This window comes from Ursus americanus, chromosome 3 (genome assembly GCF_024610735.1).
Source record: "Ursus americanus isolate L20-20 chromosome 3, mUrsAme1.1.p, whole genome shotgun sequence".
Classification (NCBI taxonomy): Eukaryota; Metazoa; Chordata; class Mammalia; order Carnivora; family Ursidae; genus Ursus; species Ursus americanus.
This window is the reverse complement of record NC_142129.1, coordinates 64,350,508-64,375,178: the sequence shown is the minus strand read 5'-3', so window position 1 is coordinate 64,375,178 and position 24,671 is coordinate 64,350,508. Positions and strand designations below refer to the sequence as shown.

The window sequence follows — 24,671 nt, the reverse complement described above, 5'->3', positions numbered from 1 at the left end:
CCTTACAAGACTTGTGAGCCCCTGCATGGTGTAGTCCCATGGACTTTCCAGTCCCTTCTGTAACTTCTTGCTTCTTCACTCACCACCCTAGCAGCATTGGCCTTTGTTCAGTTCCTTGTACCTGCCAGGCTCTCTTCTGCCACGGGATCTTACACATGCTACTGTATCTATCTGGGATGTTCTTACCTCCCTTTTTTCTTGGTCAACCCTTATTCATCCTTCAAATCTTATTTTAAGCAGCACGGCTTCAGAGAGGGCTTTTCTGATCAGGTGAAATTCCTATTCCAGAGGTACCATTAGTAGCATTTTTCTCTTTTTCTAAGTATTCATTATAATTATAACTTTGTATTTAGTTAATATGTTTCCCCCTAGATTGTGGGGAGATGTCATGTGACTTTGCTCAGCTTCTCACTGTCAATGCTTAGCTAACTGATAACATTCACTCAACCATCCAGACAGCAAACATTTGCTGAGCAGCAACTTGGGAGCAGGTGCCATGTTAGCTGCTGGAGGAAACAGGAAACAAAACAGATCTGGGCTGGAGGAGTTGAGAATCTGGAAATGTTCCTTTGGAGTTCCCTCTGGTTTAGTTAGGTTTTCAACCAAGAGAAGCTTTATATAAATTACACAGTAATATCAAGTACCTATTACAGGTTCTCCTGCAAACTTACCCAGATAAAATTAACATTTTTTTTTCAGCTGAAGGAATAATGATTTCATAATAGATGGCCTAAGGTTACACTGTATGGGAAGTTCAGCTAGAGAAACAAAACATGCCTTATTCCTGGCACCAGCTATAACCAAAGTCAACATCTTTCCTTGCCTTAAGATAACAAATAATGAATGGTTATCCAAGACTGAATTTTTTGAGGACAGAAATTTACCTTTTCTTGAATAATACAATTATGAACAATTTAATCATACTTTGGGGCCTTAACATTAGAAAAGACATTTTAACAACTTCTTTTTTTTTAAATCACTTCCCAAATAAGTGTAACACCAACTTTACATATTTTAAGTCTTCTGGCAAATATTCTCATACTTTCAAAATGGAGGAAAATGGTGGATGAGTGTGCTGCTTAAAATAAGATTTGAAGGATAGGCGCAGAATGATTTGAGTATGGCCAAGATACAATCTTAGCTGAAACTCAAGTCAGTGATGACTGAATACAAAGATTTGGGGAAAAAGTCAAGAAAGGTACTTTTTGAGGAGAATAGAAAGAACCGGGTGTTGGGAGGCAGGAAACTAATATTTATCAAACACTTGCTAAATCAAGCTCTATTTTTAGTACCTAATTCCTCTTGTTTCAGACAAGTGTTATAAGTGGCTTATTTTAGAAAACATTTCAGACTAGACTTTTTCTAGATTAATAAAAGAGAGTTGTCAAAATACTTAGCTGCTTAATTATTATCAACACATATGGCAGTTACTATGATTAACTCATCTTCAAAATAACTCTTAAGAGGAGGGTACTATTATTAACCCATTACATGAATGAGAAGACTGAGGCCTGGGGAGGATAATTAACTCACCCAAATCACAGAGCTAATACAGTATAGGGCTGGCTTTGAACCCCAGCATTCTGGTTTTAGAGCCAGTGCTCTAACCATCATGCCAGACTGCCTCTCGAGACTTTTCAGTTCTTTTATCGAATGATTTCAAAAATCACTTGATCACAGACTAAATTCGTATCTTTGTTACCAGATGAAAAATACAGAAGTCAGATAGTTACAATCTACCCATTGTGGAAGATCTACCATATGAAAACAAATGATCTCTAAAATAAAATGCAAGCCAAAAGAAAATATACTTTACAAGCCAATTCACATGTCATTTCAGGTATTTAAGTCTACCTGGATCAGTGTTGTTACTAAATTAGTGGTAAAGGTAAAAGAAATTATAATAGCCAATACTGTGATCACACAATCTTGGTCTACGTATAATTCAGTTATTAACCAAATGCACTGAGTCCGAAACCATCAGTATTTCAAATCTCCAATGTAATCTTCTTTGAATACCATCTACTTGGGTAAAAGAAAAGATTGTAAGTCTACCTACTTATACTTTCTAAAGAAGAAAAAAACTCCATAATAACAAAAAATCAGTGAAAATGTAATGAAAATTGCAGTATTATACCAGATTTTAGTAACTCAACTCATTTTCTTGATTGCTATTAGGTTAAACCACATGCAGTTGATAATATTCAACCATGGTTGACCCATACAAATGACATTCATACGGCTCAATCTACTCGGAAGTCACACCTCATCATATATAATAAAATCTAAGGAATTGTGTGTCATTGTCCCTAAAAGGAAGGACTGCTTAGCAGCCCATCAGGAGAGCTTTTAAGAATCTCAGGTCTGATGGACACTCCTTGGACTTTTACCACAATAAAAAAGCCTTACCCTTGGAATAAACGTAATATTACCTGTTGCAATGCTATTGCAATTTACTTGAATTGGGGACATTAGTGTGATTTTTTTTTTTTTTTTTTAATTCTGGCATCCCTCTGAAGACCCTGCAGTAACTGATTCAGTTCCACGTTAGTGCCCAGCTTGACTGGGCATGTGGGTTGGACTCAGCACCTTTACGTCAGGAGCATTTTGGGTTTCTTTTTTCTTTTCTTTTTTTTTTTTTTTTAAGATTTTATTTATTTATTCGACAGAGATAGAAACAGCCAGCGAGAGAGGGAACACAAGCAGGGGGAGTGGGAGAGGAAGAAGCAGGCTCATAGTGGAGGAGCCTGATGTGGGGCTTGATCCCATAACACCAGGATCACACCCTGAGCCGAAGGCAGACGCTTAACCGCTGTGTCACCCAGGCGCCCCCATTTTGGGTTTCTTGATCCATCAGAGTTTTTACCTTGGCAGTCTCTGTGCACGTGCTCGCGCACACACACGCACACGCACACACGCACAGTATACCCCTCCTGCTGAGAACCATATGGATCAGAGATTTGGGAATGAAAATCATCTGCCTTGAAGCCATTGGCTGACACCCCACATGTTCTGGCAGCCACTTCAAGTTGTCACTATTGGTTGTCTCATATCCAATGAGTTAATAGCTCATTTAGAGTCCTGGTGGGCGGATGCGCATGTAGGTCAAAGCCCTTTCCACAACAACAACTGCTGGATTACTAATGATTTTTTCCCCTTTAATTAGGCTCAGGACAGAAATCACATTTAAACTTTGACATCTCTGAAGAAAAAAACATTCACATAGTTTGGCAGCTTGGCTCCAACCTTCATTCAACAGATATTTATAATTAAAATTGCAAAGGGATTCTTCCCTTTACACGGCTATCCACCGAGCAGTCACAACCTTGTTCAAAGTTGTTAGCTGCCCAGGGATCCAGAAGGCCCATCATTGGTTTGGGACAAGTGGAAAAGCTGACACGTTCAAGTCCCCTGACTTAAAATGCTTTACGTGAAGCAAAAACTAGAGTCATTCTGTTAAGAGAGCCGTAAATTTAAACACTTTTCTCTTTGATTAATTATTCCACCCTAGGAATTGTTGAGGTCTAGGTATGTTTCGCCTGGTTTGCTTCCCATCAAGTGTAAGGAATTATATCCTATTTCAAATCATGATTTTTTTACAGTTGAACGCAACATCACAATGTCAGGAGATCGTTAAGGTTCTGAATTTTGTGAGAGCTGAAATAAAACTACACAGCATGCTTGTTTGAGGAGGAAGTTTAAAACTCTTCAAAGTTGTTCATATCTGTGGTGTTGAACTATTTCCAAGCCATAACTGAAATATTAGGTACATTTAGTAAGTTGACCTTCTAAAGCTGCTAAGCTAACGTTGAGTCGAATCAAATACTTAAATAACGAACAAAACAAGAATGTATTTCTTAAACAACTAAATCTTCGTTAATGATAATTCTGTTGCAGCAAAAACAGTGATGTTATAGAAAATATGAGACTCTAAGTTGTATATTTGATACTGTAAAAATAAATAAATAAGTCCCAAGTCTTCTTCCCTCTCTTAGAAAAAAAGTAGAAGGATGGGGCACCTGAGTAGCTCAGTCGGTTAAAACCAGCTCCTGCCTTTGGCTCAGGTCATGATCCCAGGGTCCTGGAATCAAGCCCTGTGTTGGGCTCCCTGTTCAGCGGGGAATCTGTTTTTCCCTCTTCCTCTGCCCCTCCACCCACCTGGGCTCTCTGTCTCTCTCAAATAAATAAATAAAATCTTTTTTTTTTAAAGTGGAAGTATAAGAACACATTAGACTATTATTAAATGTACAAGGAGCTTTTGATGGGTTATGTCAAGACTGTCCTCTTTCCCTATATTATCCCAATATCTTGGAAGAATGGTCAGAATTCCTGGCTGTTGTATCCTTCTCCTTTGTCATCTCCCCAATCTCTCTATCGAAACTGCTCCCTTAAAGATTTTCAGTTACTTCAAAGTTGACAAAAAATTAATGACTCTTTTAGGCTCTTGCTTGTTTGACCTCTCTACAGTAGGATACTGTCGACAACTCATTCCATTTAAATACTCATTCACCCATTCAGTCAACAAATACTTCCTTGTTGCATATAATTTTTTCTCTCAGATGTGACAGTGATGCTCCCAACCCATTGTCACTGGAGCTTCTGCTTGGATTTTTTTTTAAAGATTTTTTATTTATTTATTCGATAGAGATAGAGACAGCCAGCGAGAGAGGGAACACAAGCAGGGGGAGTGGGAGAGGAAGAAGCAGGCTCATAGCGGAGGAGCCTGACGTGGGGCTCGATCCCACAACGCCAGGATCACACCCTGAGCCGAAGGCAGACTCTTAACCGCTGTGCCACCCAGGCGCCCCTGGATTTTTTTTTAAACAGTGAAGGACCTGCACATATTTGTCCAATTCTCCTGCCAATGGTTCGTATCTGAAAGAAAGCTAGCAACGTTTAAAGGTATAATGCATGGAAGCTAACAGGAAGCTACCAGCTACCAAAAATACATGCATGGACTTTCCCAGTAGCTATCACAATGGTTGACAACCAGACCTCTTTTTAAGATTGACCTCTTTTCATAGGGCATTTTGAAGAAAACAGGTTGTTGTGTAGAGCTGTTTATTATGTTTACAGTTTCAACTTTAGGATTTATACATTTAGTTCTTATTTACTTCTTCAGAAGAATACTATCTATTTGAAAAATATATACTGTGCTTGGAAACCTCAAGAAATGAGGTGAAACCCTGACAGAGTTGGAGAAGGAGAAATACGGTGTCCAAGAGTCATGGTGTGGTACAGAACCATGGAGTGGTCTAACTGTTTGATGTGCCCTCACTCCTCTTGAAACATAGGTTCCATGTATTCATGGATATGAGGTCCTTTGTTCATTTTGGATGGATGGATAAATGCTTGATTCACTGGAGATTATTAACCCTCATCATATCTATTTATTAAACTGGACACGAATGGTGCTATTTCTCTGTGGTGTTTTGTTTTTTTGTTTTTTTTTGTTTTTTTGACATCTCAGAAGTATAAGTGAGTTAAGACAAAGTCTCATATGTAAAAGGACTCTGAGTTTCTCAGACTTGTGTGTAGTACAAGAAGAAAAATTTTAGGGGAGAAAAGCCCTGCAGGAAATATACGAATGTCCTGGATAAAACAATGGAAGAGGTTATGAGAAGCGAGGTAATTCATCCATTAAGATGAGTTAATACAGAATATAATATCATGGTCTTTCTAATTGTTGCAGGTTTAACGTGTGGTACTTTGACTTGGGAAAGCATATCGGGGCTATTTCCTAGTGTTCTTTGGCCCTAGCACTAAAACTTTAGTACTAGGATACTCCCAACATGTCACAAGCTATTTTCTGCTCCTGCTACAGTGAGCAGGCCCTCCTCCCAGAAGCACAAAGAGGGTCTTGGAAAGAGCAGATTTGAGAGAGATTTGAGAAGGAAATACCCTTCCAAAATAACCTCAGAAAGACATCAAGAAATGGCAGAAATTACCTAATGTGGGTTTGGCATACCCAGCATTCTACTGTATTTCTTTGTACAAAACTCATTTTGTCATTTGTTCTCTGTGATTTGAAAGCCCTGCCAATCTTGAGCCATTTTTTTCTAGCTATGAGAGGGCTCATTCTAGGACCAGATGGGATTGCAACCTGAACCATCACAATAGCCCTTGGAAGTCAGCATAGGACTCTTAGGTACTCAATTTTTACTCAGAAAGAGCACCAGGCTCTTTCCAGAGTTATAGCATTTTCTGTTTGGTCCTAGGGATAAGGCCCTTGTGTGATTATGATGCTAATTGATTTTAGAGACTGATGGGATGTTCTTCTTATGAATGTCACTGCATGACCTTCATATATGGGGGAGGCTGAAGTGGCCTGAGAGCCACAGTTTCATGCTGAGAAACATCTATGTTTTGTTTCTAAGACAACAAGGTCATTCAGGGCAAAATAGGAGCTACTTTACATGTGGAAAATATTAATGACAGAAATGATTTGTGAAACCGGGCCAGCATCACATTTTCCCTTGATTTATCACATGCTATTTTTTTCCTTTTGTTCTTTGGCCACCTTTCTGCAAATGCTTTGATGAAGAAAATCCAATGACTAGAGCATTAGAATGGGATGTAGCTCATGAGAGAAACCATTCATAAATTCAAAGATATAGGCCCCATCTAGAAACTCTTATGGAATCTTTTCAAATGTTACAAATCTAAAGGTTTCTATTTGAAGATTTCCTAAGAAACAAAATATTTGAAAATGCACATTACTGGTTTCTTTTTCCCATGCGATTCCCATCCTTCTCTTCCTGCATTTTCAGATGAATATTATAATGAAATAGAAATGCACCTCTCAACAGACTGTTGTGTCCAGCCAGAGTACAAGAGAAGGGACAGATGCAATTTCCATACTGTCCAAAAGAAATGCATTTATCTCAGGTCAACTTATTCAGGAAATTCAGCAATATTCCTAAGGAGATAAATATAATATGGTGGTTAAGAGTAGACTGGCTGGGTTTGAATCCTGGCTCTCTCTATCCCTTACTAGCTTTACAGACTTGAACCCATTGCTTAAACTCTCTTTGCTTGAGTAGCCTAATCTGTACCATGGGGGTAAGACTAAAACATGCCTCAAAAGGTGGGATTATGTTAAGTTAGTATTTACAACTATATATCTGTAATAGTAAATATACAATAAATGTTATCAATTATTATAGAAGTTTCAAAATAAATAATCCTCCCCGTGCCCATTAGAAAATACAGAATTACTAGGTTTTAGAGAATTTTTTTGCACAATTTGCAACAGCAATCTCTTAAAAACATTTAATAAACATTATAATAAAATGGTAATGCATGAAAAGAAATGTCATTATAAACATAACATTATTTCCAGATTGAGGAAAAAAGAATATATTAAGTCTTCAAGATTTAGAAGTACATTCTGAGACACAAGATGGAATCATTCCCTGAAACCTGACTTTTAAGATAATATACTAATAAATGTATAAAATTTAAGAAATCTTAATGATCAATGTGACACGTATCTCTGGTTGACATAATCAAAGAGAAGTAGAAATTAGTAATAGTCTTGAAGTACAAGTCAAGAGACTATTAGATTTGTGACCTTAAACCAGAAATATTACTAGAAGGAAAAAGAAAAACCCACTCCCACTTCATTTGCTCCCAGCAACCCAGAACATTCTCAGAAATTGACATCTTTTCAATTGGCAATGAGCTTTGTGTATTAACCTGGCAGTGAATTTTGTGATTAAAACCCAAGTGGTCATTTTATATATCCTTTACTACAATTTATTTGTTTTAATTTTTTAAGATTTTATTTATTTATTTGAGAGAGCAGGGGGAGGGGCAGAGGGAAATAATCCCAAGCAGACTCCACTCCCTACCAGGGCTCAATCTCACAACCCTGAGATTATGACCTGAGCTGAAACCAAGAGTCGGGCACTTAACAAAGTGAGCCACCCTGGTGCCCCCTTAACCACAATTAAAAAAAAAAAAAATTTTTTTTAAAGAGGACCTTGGAAAATTCATGAAAAGTATTCAAATACTTACGATGATGTGGAAGTCAAGCATGAAATGTTATTACCTCAGAAAATCGTAACTTCCCCTAAATACTTGACTATATTTACTCTAAGACTTAATATACTGTTGGAATTAAATTTTGCGTAAATAAGTTTATGTTGGGTGCCTGGATGGCTCAGTCGGTCAAGTGTCTGCCTTCAGCTCAGGTCATGATCCCAGGGTCATAGGATTGAGCACAAAATTGGGCTCCCTGCTCAGTGGGGAAGTCTGATTCTCCCTCTCCCACGGTGCTCTCTCTCTCTCTCTCACTCTCAAATAAAACTAAATAAAATCTTAGAAATAAACAAATAAAGAAATAAGTTTATGTTAAAAGAGAAACCTAAATAGTAATTGTATGAGATATGAATAGAAGTGGGCAAATGATAGCACCTTTCTGTGGTCTCCCAAAGCTGCCTGCCCTGCCCCCAGCCCTCCAAGGGAGCTCTCCAAAGCTGATGAGCCTGGCTGTGCCTCTGCTTCAGGCAAGCCATGTGATACCCAGACTTCACTTCTCATTTTCCAAAGAGAAAACTTTGGGCCAGTATGATCTCTAAGAGCCTTCGTGGCTCAAACTTCCTATAATTCTAGCACTGTTGGAAACTCCAACCCCAATCCCTGATGTGAAGCCTTTTTTTCACAAACATGAAAATGATCATCTTAGGTAACCAAAGAATCCTAGAAATAAGTGTGGATTGTCAAAATATTTTTTTTTCTTGCTGCAGGATCTTTTCCACAGCCAAAGCAATTTTATAAAAACTTCTACTCAGTATTCAAGAGATACATTTCTTTTCCCCAGAGAGAATTAATCATAGGCAAAGACTGGAAAAGGCAGTTTCCCCAGATGAAGCTTAAGCACACTCCCGCTGAGAAGCTCATTCTATTTTAATTTGCCAATTAAAAGTGGCCTGGGAAATCACACATTGTCGTTATCTCATTAAAAATACTATACTTGTCACTCTATTTCTTCTCTCTGGAAAAAGAACACTCAAGTAGCCCAACTGCTCCCCACAGCTTTGATTTGATAGCACCCTTAAAAGCCTGGCTTTGTCTAGGGTCCACTAGGGATGACACCTTCTGCTGTTCTTGCTGCCACAAATTCCACAGATCTCCGGTCACTAACGACACTATTTATTGGATATTTACTATATCCGTGAAATTTAATAAGCATTGAGGAGAGTTTAAAAGGTACTAAAAAGCTTGTTTTCAGCAAATTAATGGCCACTCTCGTTAGAAAACAGAGCCTTAAAACCAGGTCTTTTGAGGGTCTTTTAACTATCCCAGCCATAGCATCTTTTGGTTCTATTTGGCTCTTATTCAACCCCTCCCGCTGTCTTGCTTGGTTATCTGTGGAACGACATTACAAACATGGTACTGATGGTTGAGATTACACCCCTGTAATGATTTTTAAAAGCTCAATTTCTGTTGGCATGACAGTTATAAATTTCCTTCTTTTATAAACTATATACTGAGTTGACATCACATATTGGGAAATACAGTGATTTGAATTGGTTATTTGTTACTACTTTTCAGTTTCTAGTGAACCATAAGATGACTAAAGAGCAGGAGTGAGAAGGAAATACTGCAAAGATTCTGAATAATGGCTTGTATTTAATAATGTACCTTTGAATAATATGATAATAAATGATAAAGCTATGCCATTGAGTTCCTGCATGTACTTGAACACGATGCTGTGTATACATCCGCAGGTTATCATGGATTGCCAAAGACACATCCTCAAAGAGTCCACTGACTTCTGCTTAATAAAAACACACATCACTATAGCTCACTAGGGGAAAGGCACTCTGCCTGTCTTTAATCAAAGGGTATGATTACCTTATTGCCTTGAAATCCCTTCGGACCTGGATCCCCTGGAGGTCCACTAATGCCCTGCTCCAAGGTGAAAACCAAGAATTAGTTCTGTATACAAAAGGCCAACCAAGACTGAATCGTTCATTAGGGTCCCTAGAGATGCTGAATTTAGAAGTCAGACTATATATCTCGGCGTTACGTTGGGGTCACATGTGACTGAGAAGTGGAATGAGATAAAAATGCTCGTGTCAAATAGGCAGCTTCTAAAATAGTACTTAAGCTGAGAGCAAACATTTATTCACGAGAGGTTTGCTTTCTAAGTCTGTGTTTCCAACCTTTTTCCTATGCTGGACAGCTTTTCTGAAAAATTTTGAATGAACAACATTTTTTTTTTTAATATCTAAGGCATTTATAACTGCAAGTTGGAGCTTCTCATGACCCTGTGATAACCAGAGTTACTTCCCTGCCCCACTACAATTCTACGCCAAAGCAAAGAAGTTGATGGTTAACTAGATGCTATCTAGGAAATCTTGGGTCAAGTTATAATTTTCAGTAGAGTTTTTGAAATACTGAAATTAACCCTCATATACACACATCACACCCCCCATGAAAAATTTAGAGTAAGCGAGTCCCCAGGCAGGGGGGGCGGGGAGGGGCACTGATCTAAATCATTTTTTGAAATCCATGGAATTTGTTTAACTTAAATAAATGCCTTGAAGAATTATTCCATGTTATAGAGCATTAAGTACTTATAATGATGGAACAATACAAATACTGTAATTTAAATAAAATGTGTAGTTCTTCCGACTATATTATAGTAGCAAAGCAAAAATAGTTACATCCTATTTTTAAATGCTTTGGATTTATCTGTCTTCCTAGACCCGAATTTTTAAACTTTTATCCCTCTAATAAGTAAACTCACCTGCTGGTACCTATCTTTGGGGAGCTTGAATTAGTTATTCAAAACATTAGGGCAGTGATTTCCAAACTTTTTGCACGTTAGAATCACCTGGGAATCTTTAAAACTATTGATGCTTGGCTTTGCTTGGCTTCAATCCCTAGACATTCTGATTGAATTGGCAGAGAGAGTAAATGGGCACAGTGAGTTTTAAGAGCTTCCTAGGTGATTCTAATCCTATTATTTTAATCTAATCTAATCAGACATAGATTTGATTTAGCCTCCTTACCTGAAGTCCTCTCGGTCCCTTTGGTCCATGTGGTCCTAAGGATCCCTGTGGAATAAAATTAATGGTAAGTTGCTCTAAATATCCATCTTCAAAGTGCAATGATTTTAGGTGGGGGGAAGGGAATGTTTTCTCAGTAATGGCCAATCTTCCCAGGTTATCCAAACAGCAAAGCCAACGTTGTTGGTTTTTGTTAACAAAATGATCCGAATTAATAAGCCAACTTGAGGTCAAATTTTCCTTTAGTAAACTCCGTGAAAGCACAATTTTAGATATAAGTCCTTCACCTGTATATTGAAATTTTGATCAAAGTAAAGAATTTATTTCTTAAGATTCTTTAGAAAGCAGTACACTTAGTGGAATATTGTTTCTTTCCAACAAGGCAAAGTCAGTTCAATTGACAATTTGGTGAGTTTCCACGATGTCTAGATCACTCTTTTGCCCATCTTCAAGACATGCAACTTGACAAAACAGTGTTTATACTCAACCCTCTTTTAATAAAAAATAATTCAACATGTCAACTTTTTAGAATTTATTTTTATGAGAATATAATATAGTCTTTCTTTTCTCACATTTTCACTTTTTTTGTTTACCAAAATACAACGTGTTCATAACAGACACATCGTAGCAATTATAGAAAAAAGCAAAGAAACAGAAAAAAAGATCACACAGAAGGAACTGCTATTAACATTTCAGGCATATGCAATAATTACATTTCTTTAAATAATTTGATTAAAGGGCATATACAACTTTGTGCCCTTATCTGGTCTTCCATTGTACCAAAAATATTTTTCCATGTCATTAAAAGCTTTTAGTAAATGGAATAATATTCAAGAATATGAATCTATCATACTTTATGTACTCATTTCCCTAGTATTGATATTTAAGTTGTTTCTGATGATTTCTATTTTAAATAATATTATAATGAACATCTTTGTGTATAAATCATGTCCCACTTCTGATGGATTCCTAAAGCTGATGTTCTGGAAGAGGTTGAAAGACACAGAGACGATAAGCACATTCAAGGCTCTCTCACTCTATGTTCACACCATACATGGAAAGAAAAAGCAAAACTTCCCTCCGTGGAGTTTGTTCAGATTTCCATTCTTACTGAGTAGAGAGGGTGCGTCATCACCTTACAGACTCCCCATCAAGGCTCAATATTATATATTGTCTCAGTGTTTGCTAATTTGAGAAGTGAAATAATATTTTCATGTGTTAATTTCACTTATCTGATTGCTAATATTTTCATTTATTAGCCATGCACATTCTCTCTCTTGTGTCTCTTTATGTTCTTCGTATGTTTGACTTATAAACTTATATATGAACTCTTCGTGTCAAGGGCACTATATTTCATTGACTCTCGGCATGCGGGGTTTTTTTTTCAAATTTTTACATCTCCGACACTAAGATACATCTTACAATCAATTGCATCTTCTGTTTATAATTGGCAGCACCTTTTCTTTCTTTTTGGCACGGGAAATAATAGGGCATTTAAAAATCCCTGACATCTTATGACAATGAAATATGGTATTAACTCTTTGTCAGCCATTTTCATTTCAAAAAGTTTTCACAGTTACTGTTTAACTTTCATTTTTGTTCTTCTGTGTCCCCTCTTTTGTATTTTCAAGTCCATGTCTGTCTCCCATTTTCAATTATCCTCTGGGCAGAATCTATTCATTACTACAGTTTCATTTTGCCCAGAGATAATTACCAAGCCTACATTTTTCGGATCCACCTGGCCTTTAACTCCACAGTACTTTAAAAGCTTTCACAAAGTCTCAAGTTATTTGAAGTGCTTAGTTACATAGGCTGGTGTCATCATCTTATTCTTTTCACCTTTTGCCTGGTTTTTTCCTTGGCTCTCTCCCATAATTAAAATACAGATATGAAAAGAGTTGAGTATCTTGGTGGCATGCTGTTAATAGTTCTTAATTATAATGAAAACTATTTTTAGTCTGTACATTTTTGGACCCTTTGTCATTATGTTTCAAACGTACTCTCTGTATATTTCTGGTCCATTAAGGAACTCACAACATATTTAATGTTGTCTCCAGTTTAAATACTTTATTCATGTTTATTTTTTAGCGAAAGGTAAATACCTACCCAATTACCTGTGGCTTGCTGCAATTTCAAAATTTCAAACCCCTGTCTCTGCCTAGTTCTGTCACATTATTTATAATTATTTCAATAACTTATTCCATAGAGTTCTTCACTCCCTTCTGGAAAGTGCTTGCTGTTAGTGTTTACATCTGAAAAACAATTCCACTTTGACCTGATTGAAGCTTGAGTTGACTTTGCGGGTTAAATTATTCTTTTCGCCATAACATTCTGTAGGCCTGGCCTCAAAGGTTAGGGTGCCATAAAGCAAGGTCTTAAAGGTCCATAGGAAAGGCATGTGGGGTTTCCATTAACTAAAGTTAGGCATGGCTTTGTTTTCTGCTTCATGTTTTATAAATGTGAAAATGAAGCCAATGACTTTCCAACTCCAGTAGTGACAGCAAAGTAATGCATCCCAGGAATTTCCTCTTAAGGAATCTCAGCCCCAAAGCGATCACAGCTGTTAGCATTTTAAAAACGTGTTTCTTACTTTGTCACCTTTTATTCCTGGTTTGCCACATTCTCCATTTTCCCCCTGAGAAATAAATAAATGAAATTAGTAAGAGGACATTTGTAGTCATTCGGGGTTAGGATTAAAAAAAAAAAAAAAGATTTCTTATGACATAAGCACCCTAATGGGTTATACACAAGTTTATCCTCAATCCTGTGGGTTATTTGGGCATTGCACTTTGAAAAATTTGATCCATGAGTCATCCTTAACTTGACAGAATCGAATCCATGACACCACCTAGTGAGGCTTAACATCGTTGAGAGGTGGATGAAATTAAAAGGAAAGAAATTAAGGATTACTGAGCAGCTACCATATCCTCTTTGTGTGTGTGATTTAATTGAATCCATATCACAGCTCAATGAGATCAGTTTTACAGTTTTGTTTTGTAGATGAAAAAACTTACACTCAACAAGAGAACTTCCCTCTATCAGGTAGCTCAGACTCACAGTCCCTATTTTTTCCACAACACGATACTCCATCCCGAGTACCAACTTTGATCAGTTAGTAGTAAGAAAAAGGTCCTGAGACCATGCCCTGGCTTGGTGGGGAAAGGAGCCATGAAGAATTAGCAAGACCTGCTGGGGACGGGCATGACGGCAAGCATGCTGTTACTTCCCATCATCACTGTCTCCTGTCCTGCCTTTACTGGAGTAGTTATGAAAAAAGAACTAACATTTAAATTATGCTTTATTGTTTATGATCAATGTTATTTTGCAGACGTTATCTCAGTTAAGCTTCCATTAACTGTCTGACATAGATATTATTAGCCCAATTTTACAGATTGAGAATCTGTGATTCCAAAGGTTAAGTAACTTGCTCGTGTAGAATGAGAATTGGGACCTCTGAATACTAATCCATTGTATCAGACTTCTAAGACTTTGAATAATTAGAACTAAAAGGTATCAAAGGCAATTGGAAAAATGACTAAAGTTAGAATTTTCAAGTGCTTTCATATTTTTTTCCTGAAACTCAAAGCAATTCCTTTAAAAAATTTTTTCTTTATTTGAGCATAACACAGGGTTACATTAGTTTCAGGTGTACAGCATAGTGATTCAACTTCTCTGTAGTTATGCTGGGCTCACCGCAAGTGTAGCTACTATCTGTAACCATACGACACTATTACAATATTACTGACCATGTTGCCTTAAACAGTTCATATTTTTAAGATGCAGCAACTCAACTGGAGAGGTTCAATGAGTTACTTAAATGTACATGCTAGCCAATGACTCCTAGTCCAGTGCCCTCAATACTGTTTCCACTGCTGCTTTATCTTCCACATGCTGTGAGGTGTGCTACCCAAAGCGCCACTCCACAGTGACGTCAGAAACTTGCACTATGGTGAACATCAGTGCCCTGCCTCCATTAAAGAAGACACGCGGTGAAAAATGAATGTCGACAGAACAGTGTATTTAATGGTATAGTGGATTTATATTCTGATGCAAGCTTTATCTCATCACAAAATACCAACAAGGGGTTCACAGACTGACAGCCAATGGGCAGACCACCCTTGGAATAGCACCGCTCTAGGAAGGGAAATAACAATTGTAACCACCAGTCATGGATCCAAAGTCCAAAGCCTTTACATTACTGCTAATCCCCTCAACAGATTATATTAGATTAAAGAGAGAGAGAAAGAGAGGAAAAGAAGGTTCAGAGATTAAATAGCTTGCCCATGACCCCAGGCATTACATTCCCAAGTCCATGTTCATCAACCACCCAACACTGAACAAGGCACCCCGCTGTGGTATGCAAGTTACTTTCTGTTAGCCCAGGGTACGACATGGGGTGTTGCTGGCATCAGGAGCAGGAAAGAGGGAGGTACAGTTCCTAGATCCAGCTATGCCTCTGTTCAAAAGCAATCTGTTCTCTCGCCACATCAAACTGAGTCAAACTGACCCAGGAAAAACTGAGCTTTCACTTAGAACAAATTGAACATTTATTTCTGGATGCAAATGGAAAATCATTGTTGAAGAATCAATTAGAAAGCAATTAATTTAATAATGTTGGACGGGAATAAAATGAGTCAACCACCAAAATATAAAACAGAAAAGTACCATAAATACACTCAAAATTCTTTTGGCCAGGATTCACATTCCATTTGTCCAGACAGATTTGTTAGCTATAGGGTCCTGAGGAACAGCATTTGTTTTGGGGGCAGACTTCCATCAATGAAAATATTGTACTCATGTTATTTGCCTCATGAGTACGCAAAGGCGTTTTCTTTTTTGGTGGGCTCAGTAATCCCCGTGGAATGGCCACAATTACACAGTTTCAGAGAGCAAGTGCTTCAGAAAGCTACGAACAGATTAGCTCTGTTTCCAGCCTCTGCTTTCTGATGCTGCTGTTCCCGGTGAAATTCTGGTTTGAATGTCAATGGTTCGGGGTCACTTTACTCTGACAGCTTGTATTTTCCAAATGAGAACTCCACCAGTGATCTGTAATTTCCCAGAAGGTTAAATGAGTCTTTTCATATATATAAATATACATGAATATATGTGTGTGTGTGAGTGTGTGTATGCATGTGTGTAAATATATATGTAGTGTTCGTGAGTAGCTCATATTATAAATCAAGTTGGGGGCCCGTATATAGGACAATTTTACAATCATGAAATTTTCTTAACTTTCCTATATTATCACTGATTCCCTGATTCTTTGTAACAGCACCTTACATTTATAGACCAGCAAAGAGTTTATAATACATTGCCCCATCCATAATTCCATTTGATTCTCCAACCACCCTGTAAATCAAGGAAGCCTACGTTAATCCATACGGATGAAGAAACATACACTTAACACTTCCAGTGATTGGGGATGTATTTATTTGCCTGTATGTAGACTCACCTCTGTATATGCCGGGCCCAGGGCAGGAGTGCAAGGGGAGGCCTATATACCATGTATCGAAATAGTTGAAAGTTACACATGAAGCTAATAACCTACTAATGTTTTAACTTCCCTTTTCGACAAGTATCCCTTCAAAAGGAATACAAAATGAAAGAATTTTTGTATTCCTCAGAGGTTCGTGTGCAAGTACAGCCCCATGCCCCAGCCTATAGCCCTGCTCCCACTTGGCTCCTCCCCACTTCTGGTTCCTTCCAGCATAGGAGGAACAGATGCACCCCGAAGGTGCCCCAGGCAGTGCAACAATGCTCCTAGCACGGCCCCCTCCACTCTTGCCCTGCTGCTTCCTAGCTCCAATGGGGGTCAGACTGGAGGAGATCCAGAGCGAGATCTCTGGGCCGGGTTCTGAGGGTTGTAGACAGATTGAATGAGAGGGACATGCTCTGCTTTCAGATAGACAATCTGCTAACAGAGAGAACAGCATCATAGACCTACGAATGAACCACAAAACACACTCAAAGGTTCTGGAGCCCCCATCCAGCTTGCTAACTTGTAATTGGCAAAGAATCCTAAAATAACCTATCAGCCCATAACTCTTGTTCGTCAAATTTATCCCCCCCATCTAGAGACGCCTACCCAGCTCTACCCAGATGCCTGACTGTATGAAGTAAGCAGTTCCTTATTGCTTCACCAGGATAAATCTTGCTTCTGTGAGAAGGTCTGGTGTCTAGGAGTTACAGGAAATGAAGCACCAGGAGAAAAACCTAACAGCCATGTTACTACATCCATTTGTATCTAGAAACTCTGAGTCTGGATATCTGGGCTGCATGGCTGTTACATTGGGGTTCTCGTGTTTGCAGAGCTGAGAGAGACTGGATCCTGATCTCAGGAACCTTAGGGTGCCTTTCAGCCCTTATGTTATAACATGTCCCATATCGTAAGTTCTATTATTATTTTCTATTAACAGAGTTAATATACTTAGGAGCTAGGGAATCCAGACTTACAAAAATTAAGGCAAACAACTTTTATTACATACATAAATACAGTTATGTTTCTTTTTCTTTCTGAAATCCTTGTCTACCTATGCGTTGTTACCACTTACCTTCTCACCTTTGTACCCAGGAATTCCCTAGTTGAAAAAGGAAAGAAAGAGTAAAACATATTAGAAGACGTTGCTGGAGGAAGTATTTGATGTTTTTCAATTTACAAAGTATAACAAAACACATGTGTATGGTCAAGGAAACTAAGACCACATACGGAAATGTAAGCGATGTAACCTGTCTGAACCTACTTTTCCCTTAATTACATTCTATCTCAGTTCCACATATTTTTCCAACCCAGGTCCTTACCCTTGGTCCCACGGCTGAAGGAGAGACTAGACACGGAAACTTGTGGTAGAAGGGACAACCTAAAATACTCCTTTCAAAATTGTTGCATTGACTTTTAAGCTACGAAGCATCCCAGCTGAGAATGTTTCACAGAGACGAAGAAATTGGCTTTGAAAATGAGCTAAGATAATGGCCTTTCCAATGTACGTAAATATTTATATCCATGATGGTCCTCCTTTCAAATTCGGGCTGAGATATAGAACATCAATGAAATGAATAGTTCCTTTATCAACCCTAATGAGACAGTGACCTTTAAGTTGCTATATTTTATCTCCCGCTAACTGTGGGCCCAGTGCCTCTGCTCCCCTTCTGTGTTACTCCGGGGAAGCCTGCACAGCCTCCGCCATTGTGTCCCTGCCCAGGAGCCTCTAAGTAATATAGTCCTGAATAGTAAGTGAACTGGGAAATTACCAACTTTAAGCAACACCAAGCCTTTTTCAAATAGGATTTCATGTCTTTTTCCTACAACAATAGCTTTTAAGTATGAAAATAGAGTTGTAAGACATAGTTTAAGTGAACTGGAGAAACCAGCAGAATAAACAAGCTATTATCGCAGTTACACATGTCAGACTACAGAATTCTGTTTTGTATGACTTTTCTTACAAGAGGCAAAAAAGGAAAAACTTCGGGAAGGAAATAACACTTCTCTCCAAATGAGAGGTCACTGAGAAATTGGACATAAAAATAGAACTACAGTCAAAAATATTGTTACACTATAATTTAGTTCATCTTAGAAATATTTATTAGCATAAATGGTTTAAGTTTTCATCTTGTGCTTAAAATTAAAGGCCGCATTATAGACAGTTAAATTGGGGTTCTTTATGAAAACAATTCACGTTCGCAACACTAAGAAATGCTGGACCTCCAGCCTCAGGAATTTGGGGGTGCTCTCCACCCCTGACAGCACACAACCATATTAAAATCCTGTCATTATTTTATGCTAAAAGAGTTAGGACTGTTTAGGAAGACGTCAACACAGCTTATGAATAGAAATGTTACTTTTTATAGTATCCTCGTTTTCCCTCTGTTTTTCTTTCTGAAATCTCTGGTCAATTTATTGTTTGGTTCCTATCAGCGCCCTTCCTTCCTTCCTTTCAGAATATCTTAATTACTAGTTTTAAACTATTCCAATTAAAAACATCCCAAACTGCACCCATCGGTCCGCCAAATTTGCTTCTGACTTTCCTATTTCTTTTAATGGTACCATCATATTTCAAACCACACAGAATCAAAAGTTTACAATTATCTTTTTCTCTACTTGCCCCTTACATTCCTTTAATCCAGCCCGTTAAAATTCTCCACCAGCTTTCACTGCATTTAGTTTTAAATCCATCCTCCCTACCCCTGCCAGCAAAGCCCTCCGTAACCCACCCCTGCCTACCTTGATAACCCGTCTACTACCACTCTTTACCAAATTCTGGCTTTCTTTCCATTTCTCCAGCCTGCCAAGCTTATTCTGACTCAAGAGTCTTTGCACTTACTGCTCTTTCTGCTTAGAACACCCTCATGACCTTGTTTTATGTTTCCAGAACACATCTTGCTGCTGAAATCTCATTTGTTTGCCTGTTTATTGCTCCCCCTGCTAGACCACTGTATGAAACAGGAGCTATCTGTCTTGCTCGGTCCTGTAGCCCAGCATGTAAAGAAGGGCCCGACATATAGCACATGCTCAATAAATGCTTGCTGAATATATGAGTCAGAGTCAGTCCCCACAGCCTTTTTTCATGCTTCTCACAATGGTCTCTTCTTTTCTAGTTTATCATCACTGTGGCCCAATTCTGTCCGATAGAATGTGAGCCTCATATATAATTTAATTCCCTAATAGCCACATTAAAAAAGCAAAACAAACATGTGAAATTAATTTTTAAGAATATATTTTACTGAGGGGCACTTGGGTGGCTCAGTCGGTTAAGTGTCTGGCTCCTGATTTCAGCTCAGGTCATGATCTCAGGGTCGTGAGATAGAGCCCCACGTTGGGCTCTGTGCTGGGCATGGAGCCTGCTTAAGATTCCCTCTCTCCCTTCCCTCAGCCCTGTCCCTCCCCCCCCTACTCTCGCATGTGTGTGTGCTCTCTCTAAAATAATAATAATAATAATAATAATAATAATAATAATAATAATAATAATAATAATATAATCTATTGTACTGATCCCAATAGGTCTGAAATACAGTCATTTCAACACGTGACCAGTATAAAAGTTACTAATGAGATATTTTACATTTTCTTTGGTACTAAGTCATCAAAATTCATTGTTATTTTACTCCTACAGCACACCTCAATTCAGGCTAGCCATGTTTCAGCTGCTTGGTGAGCACATATGGCTAGTGGCTTTCGTATCGTCCAGAGCATTTCTAGCCAGTGTCCCCGTTCTCATACAGACTGCAACAGAAAACCTTCTAAGTGCTCCTTCCTTCTGCTTATTCCCACTTCAATGTCTCCTTTAGAGTCATGCCAGATTAATCTTCCAAGGACACAGCTCTTGGGTTGTACGCTTCATCTAAAATCTCAGCCTCTCCCCTAGCAGAGCATGCAGCCCCCACCCTGACCTTCAAGCTGTGTCTAACAGCACTCCTCTTCAGGCATCCCGACCCTCCCCGCACTGTTTTCCGACACATCGCCTTCCCTCAGGTGGCTGCTTAGGGCACCGGCAGCTGGAATGCCTGTCGCCTTCCACCTTTCTGTTCTGTCCTTTCCTGTCACAGTCCTACACTCTCCAGGAGTCACCCTTTAACACCTACCTTGGCTTCAATATCTTCTGAGTGCCCACCATACTTCGTGCATGCAATTTTTACAATATTCTGACATTCTGCTTTACAGTGTAGCTATTTTTTTAAATTAATGTATAGTTGACACGCAATGTTACATTCGTGTCAGGTGTACAGCATAGTGATTCAACTTCTCTGTACATTATGTTCTGCTCATCACAAGTGTAGCTACAATCTGTCCCCATACAACCCTATTACAATACCATTGACTGTATTCCCTATGCTGTACCTTTTATCCTAGTGACTTATTCATTCCATAACTGGATGCCTGTACCTCCCACTCCCCTTCACCCATTTTGCCCATCCCCCCACCTCCCTTCTGGCAACCAATATTGTAGGTATTTTAAATATCTTAATCTCTCCCATAACAAACTTTTCGAAAAATATAAGCACTTTGTCTTAATTTTATTTTCATATAATAATATGCTTTATATGTAGAAGACACCTAAGAAATATTTCCTAAGTGAATAGCACACATTTCTGAATGAATTTCCATTGTTCATAAAGTTGATTAAAAACACCAAGAGATGAGTTTTGAAAACCTCTGGGCTTGACTCCTGGGCTTTCACCAAGGGGACAAGCCAGGAGGAGCAATGTGATATGGCCTTTTTTTTATTCACCATACACACTTCTCTGCTCTTTGCTACTTTGCTGCAACTCCCCAGAAAAATGCAAAAGAAGGAATTTACTGTGATTATTTATCAGACAATCTCTAACATCTTCTAATTTTAGAAATAATAAATCCATTAGAATGATAGCTTTTTTGGGTCTCTAGATCAAAGTTACAAAAGCATAGTCTAGATTACATAGTTCTGTGCTCCCAGAATTTTTAAATCATTCCTTACTGGAAAAAAAAACCACAAGATGTGAAGGAAGATATTTTTCTTATTTGAGTCTTCCACAAATCTCACTTAAGTATCAGAGAATGTCACGTAGTTGACTAGCCTGTCCCATCATCACTCCTGCTGAGCAGGGTATTTTCTCCGCACATTTCCACCTCTAAGATCCTATCTGTCTGAGCCATCAGAGCACACGTACGTATAAATCATTTTTGTAGTTGCGCTGCAGGGATCGCAGGGATCAACTGCAGAGTCTTAGCCTCCCGGATTACTTTCTTGGGCAGGCATTGCAGTTGTATACGTACCCCTGGGCCTCTTTCTCCAGGGTCCCCTTTTTGAGCATCACCCTGTGACAAACAAACAAAACTCAGTCAAAATTCTACAGCCTATTGAGCCCTGATGGCTCAATAAAATGCATTATGCAGAATTCCCAGATTAACAGGTTAATCCCAATGGGAAAAAAAATCTTTGGCCTTTACCATTGACATTTTCACCATGCCATCGAGGGAAGAAAACAGCAGTTCAGATAGCCTTTGCCCTTTGAAGTGAAGCCAGATGCATAGGGCGCAGGATCCAGGTACATTTGCCCAGCTTGGGCCAAGTTTTCATCCCAGTTTAACAACACAGCTGTTGTTCTCAAATGCAGCATTGTACCCAATCAGAACCAGCCCTTCTGGCTTTTCTCCAAGGGGCTTTGGAATGTTTTCCAAAATGTCCTTAAGAGTAATTGCTTGATTTCAGCAAGACTTTGGAAAATATATTATGTGGCCCAAAATTACAAGCCAAATAAATGAAATGTAAACATAGATGTAAAACAGGTATTTAACCAAACAAAAAGAAGACATATTGGCATCAGTTCGGACCTGCATAATGAGTGTGTAGGGTTGTGTGTGTTTGTATTGTAAAGACACCCAAGGATGTATCATATTCCTTTTCTTTGGCAAGCAAGCAATTGGCTTTCATGCATCTAAAATACTTTCATGCATCTAACTTATTCCATTTTTCATTACCTCCCTAAACATAGTTTCAGAAGAGAAGTCATTGGGTTAAAATTCGAATATTTGAATACTTCTTATGTAATGTCTAATCGCTTTCCAAAATGTTTGCGCCAAGTTACCTTTGCAATGAAGAGCAAACCAGCTTTACCACCTCATTGCTCTCACTACTTATTATTATCTTAATATTGCTGTGTTAACTGCTACAAAAAAAGACACGTTTTTCAAAATTTGAAACACACACACCTAAAAAAAAAACTCACACCATGTGAACTAGAAAATTGCCCCCCACACACACACATGCAAAAAACAACCCAACAGCCCTGGACTCCAAAGTTCCTAAAATGTGAATAATTAGTATTGAAGGGTACCTCATTGTCTTTATCTAAATTTCAGTCCTTATCCAGTGAAATTAAATGTTTTTCTACTTCTTTATTTACTGGTTTTTATTTCCTCTCTTGAAAATTGTTTGGGTCCTTTGACCAACTGATTATTAGTGGATTGATATTTTCTCATCCGTTTTATAAAGTCGTTATATGCTATAGAAATCAACCCAATGTCCATTGTATTTGATGCAAATATTTCCGTTTTCCTTTTTATATTAATTATTATTTTTCATTATATAGAATTTTGCCATAAATTTTCACATAGTTATATCTCTCTCCTATGACTCCTTTAGTCACTCTTGAACTTGGAAGATCATCATCTGAAATATTATCTGATTTTTTTAAATTAATCTAGAATTTTTTTTATGGGTACACAAAGAAAAGAATTGGGGAAATGCCTGAAGATGGTCTGGGAGTAGGAGATAATCATTTTTTGTATTATTATCATAGGTCAGTTATCCATAAAATGAATCCATAAAAAACATAAGTGTCAATGTCAATCTGATATGGAATATATATTAGTAATTCATGGAACATTGTAGCAATTAATTTGGGCCAACATTATGTTAAGACAAATTTCAATTTGTTCAGTGTTCCTAGGTTTCCTAGACTTACTGACTAAAATGGTCATATATTACTTAGGATTTGTAAGCTAACACAAACCAAATAGATAACATAGGAATTAAGCAACCCGTATTCTTCACAGAAATCATCATATTTTTGGCATTGACATACACTACAGTGCTCTTTGTTTTCTTCATTTTTGTTCTTTAAATAAATCTAGAAAATGATACAGTGGTTTATAAGGAAAGTCGTCTATTCATTTACCGGGTTTCCTTTTGGTCCTCGATCACCTTTGATACCTGGGTTTCCGTGTGTACCCTGAAGGCAAAGGGAAAAAAGATTATGTTGAGCACATATCCTATTGGTTTTTTACACATTACAGTACTTTCTGATCAGCTTCATCCCATGAAAGGAATGAAGACTGTTAACAAGCGTAACCTACCAAGCAGAGTCTCCACGGTACTCCCTCCTTTACTACACACCAGGAAGACTGCACTGTCTGGAGTAGGTACGTTCTCCAGATTTGCTCAAAAGAATGTACTGTCTCTGCCTGATATCCAAGGGGTAATCTCAAAGATGAGAGAAGAGAGTGCTTCAATCCTGTTCCAGAAAGGTGTTATATTTTCCTATTCTCAAACCACCAAAGAGCTGGCTTTTCTGAGAACCGGTTTTAGGATCACTCAATAAATGCTCAATAGTGTGGCTTTATGTCTGTCCCTATTAAAACATGGTATGGTACAGCGTAGGGAATAGAGTCGGTGGTATCGTCATCACACTGCACGGTGACAGATGGTAGCTCCAACTTGTGGTGACACAGCATAACATGTAAACTTGTTGAATCAGTATGTTGAACACCTGAAACAGAACATTGTGTGGCCACTATACTTCAGTTTAAAAAAACATGGTGGGGTGCCTGGGTGGCTCAGTCAGTTAAGCAACCAACTCTTGATTTCAGCTCAGGTCATGATCTTGGGATTGAGCCCTGTGTTGGGCTCTACACTCAGTGGGGAGTCTGCTTGAGATTCTCTCGCTCCTTCTGCCCCTCCCTCCTCTCGCGCTCTCCCTCTAACTCTCTCTAGAATAAATAAATAAAATCTTAAAAAAAAGAAAAGAAAAGGTACGTTAGAGGCACCTGGGTGGTTCAGTTGATTAAGCGTTTGCCTTCGGCTCAGGTCATAATCCCAGAGTCCTGGAATCAAGCAGGGAGCCTGCTTTTCCGTCTCCATCTGCCCCTCTCCCCCACTCCTGTGCACTCTCTCTCTC

At 38.4% G+C, this 24,671-nt stretch overlaps 1 protein-coding gene across 2 annotated transcripts in view; it reads right to left on the bottom strand.

Annotated features, from left to right (window-relative positions):
- The window catches only part of COL28A1 (collagen type XXVIII alpha 1 chain), a 158,343-nt gene that overhangs the window by 119,638 nt on the left and 14,034 nt on the right, over nt 1-24,671 (bottom strand). For both annotated transcript variants that reach the window (XM_045793658.2, XM_087861051.1), the window contains exons 6-11: nt 23,673-23,726; nt 21,769-21,810; nt 17,573-17,599; nt 13,612-13,656; nt 11,025-11,069; nt 9,862-9,915 (exon numbers count right to left, since the gene is read on the bottom strand). In XM_045793658.2, coding sequence (XP_045649614.2) covers nt 9,862-9,915; nt 11,025-11,069; nt 13,612-13,656; nt 17,573-17,599; nt 21,769-21,810; nt 23,673-23,726 — 267 coding nt within the window. The remainder of the gene's footprint in view (nt 1-9,861; nt 9,916-11,024; nt 11,070-13,611; nt 13,657-17,572; nt 17,600-21,768; nt 21,811-23,672; nt 23,727-24,671) is intronic.